The 2500-nt window shown below is 41.1% G+C and overlaps 1 protein-coding gene across 1 annotated transcript in view; it reads left to right on the top strand.

The window, feature by feature from the left end:
• Positions 1 to 2500, top strand: part of LOC136627435 (phospholipid-transporting ATPase IC-like) — an 81194-nt gene that overhangs the window by 58112 nt on the left and 20582 nt on the right. Inside the window, exons 13-14 of the mRNA XM_066602525.1 lie at positions 706 to 914; positions 2173 to 2216. Coding sequence (XP_066458622.1) covers positions 706 to 914; positions 2173 to 2216 — 253 coding nt within the window. The remainder of the gene's footprint in view (positions 1 to 705; positions 915 to 2172; positions 2217 to 2500) is intronic.

The following is a 2500-nucleotide window of genomic DNA, read 5'->3' as shown; positions in this document are numbered from 1 at the left end:
GAGAAAGTTCCCAGGTGACAGAGAGACATTGTTGATGGACTGTGTGACTATCTACCGGGGTCCAAAAATGGAGCCACCTAAAGAGCACTAAACAGTGCTGCGAGACCATCAGTACTGGATTTACAAACTGATCATTCCAGAACACTCTTGCTGTGGAATCGTAAGTTAGGACAAGCCTCAATGTATGTGGCATACGGTCATGGAGTGTTCGAAATTACGAAAGCCTGATCGTAGAAATTATGCAGGCCTGATAGTTCTGGGACGCACTTACTTGGGACATCAGTAAACTCGAGGCTCAGACACCTAATAAAAGGGACTGATATCTTACTATATACGAACCAGGAAGTTTTGAGAGTTCTACGTTGAATACTGATAATTCCGCTGGTTGTGGCCCATTTTGTGGTTGCTTGAGGACTGTGTGTGGCCGGCTGCAACCTTCGGTTCACCTGTTACTGTGAAAGAATTGTCTGTTACACCTCTAGAGTGCATTATCAGTATTATTACTAACCACTTTTGTACTATATTACGTGCATTATAGCATTACTATTTTCTAGCCAGTATTAGGTTAGCATGTGACAAATCTTTACTACCATTTCTTAAACCTGTATAAGCATTTTCCTCCAAAGTTCTAATACAATTGAATTACATTGAAGGAACATTTGGGCTGACTTTTCATTGGTTTAATTTGCTTCTCACTTTTTCTAGCGTGGAAGTGATTCGCTTAGGACAGAGTTACTTCATAAACTGGGATCTGCAGATGTATGACTGTGCAAAGGATACACCGGCCAAAGCCAGAACGACCACTCTGAATGAGCAACTGGGACAAATCCAGTATATCTTCTCTGATAAAACTGGAACTCTGACACAGAATGTCATGACCTTCAAGAAGTGCACGATTAGTGGAGAAACCTATGGTGCGTTCCTATAATGACTATGGCTTCTGTAGTAAAAACTCCACAAATAACCATTTCCTTTGAATAGTCTCTCTAGACTTGGAAAGTCCATATATTTAGGTCAGGCCTATACTCTGTCATGATTATTTATACTCCAGACCTCTTCTACCTCTTGTAGCTGGGCATAAGTAGGGGCTAGGTCACATCAGCCATTTTTAGCTTGTATTATCTTGTAAGGGACCGCAGACAGCGGATTTAGGGCTTTCCCGGTTTTCCTGAGTCCAATGTCAGCCTGATGGACATGCAGCGCAGGAGTCACTATTGCTAAACAATGTTTTATTAACTGTAAAATGGTAACTTGTGAACTGGTATTTTGGGGTATCTAAAGGTCATTTTACATGCAAAGATAATCTTTTAAACGGCCAAAAGATTTAGCGCTGTATTTACATGAAATTTTAATGGCTTTAAACCTCTTCATTTGCATGTAAAAGGACCTTAATCACCTTGTTTTTCTTCTAGGAGGAGTTTGCTCAGCTGAGCAAACATCTGCCGGTATATTTGTTGTCCTTGCAGCAGAGTACACAGTGTACTGATTTATGTATGCAAAGCAAATACAAGGAGTACACTGTGTATGGTGCGAATGTGTATGTCTTTTGAAAGATGAGCGAAATTCTTTCAAATACAATGAATTTGCTCAGCCTTTCAGCGGCTTGAGCAATGTATTTTGTGCGGACTGAAATCTATCGTTCAAACGAAAAATGCACGATGTATGTGTTTACAACTAAGATTTAGCACTCGTTTTTGGTCGTTTGTAGGACTGTGATTGCAACACCACAGGACAAACCAGGAGAGACGCCCTTTTCCCTCTGTCTACATCTTAGCCACTCTCTGCAAGCTTCTCAATGGCTGCATATCTTTCTCCCAGCCTTAATAATGTATCTGCCACACTGCAGTTATACCAGGAGAGACTCTTTCTGCAAACTCTGTTCTGCTCCAAGCACCTCTCCCGATTCCTTCCTGTCTCTTCTTTCTGCTCAGCACCATTCCTCAGTGTCCACCCCTCCTTAAGGAGACAAGTAACATGTAACCTTTAACATGGAATAATAACTTCTACTCCCCTTACACTTTAGTCACAGAGCTCCCCAGTTTCATAGATCTACATAGATTCTGCTTTCTCCTCTCTGTGAATCCTTCTCATAGATTTGACATCTTGATGTGCTGTTTTCTGGGGATATGTTGTAAACGTATAATCGAAATAACCATCCATAATTGACTTTAGGTGAACAAAGACAAGAAGCTGGAAACAAGTCTACTTATTGTGAGGTAAGTCTTCCCAAATGTTGGCTGGAGCCAAATTTCTCTGGACTTCCTGTCAGTCATTCTGGTGAACATTAGTCATCACTTCTCCAGCCTAAAATGGCTGATAACTGGAAAGTAATAGATTGTATTAAACTATATAGATAATTATACTCTTAGTTTTCTGTTCTAGTAACTGACTTGTTGAGGTCGCCCCAATGGGTTCCAGGTGCTGTGATATTCTGCACTGGGATCTGTAATTATTCGGCTACCTGACTGCCTGTCAGGGCTGATTTCGGAAAGTGAGGGGA

This window comes from Eleutherodactylus coqui, chromosome 5 (assembly GCF_035609145.1).
Source record: "Eleutherodactylus coqui strain aEleCoq1 chromosome 5, aEleCoq1.hap1, whole genome shotgun sequence".
Lineage (NCBI taxonomy): Eukaryota > Metazoa > Chordata > Amphibia > Anura > Eleutherodactylidae > Eleutherodactylus > Eleutherodactylus coqui.
Note: the sequence above shows the minus strand (reverse complement) of the source record. Positions and strands in the feature narration are given on the sequence as shown.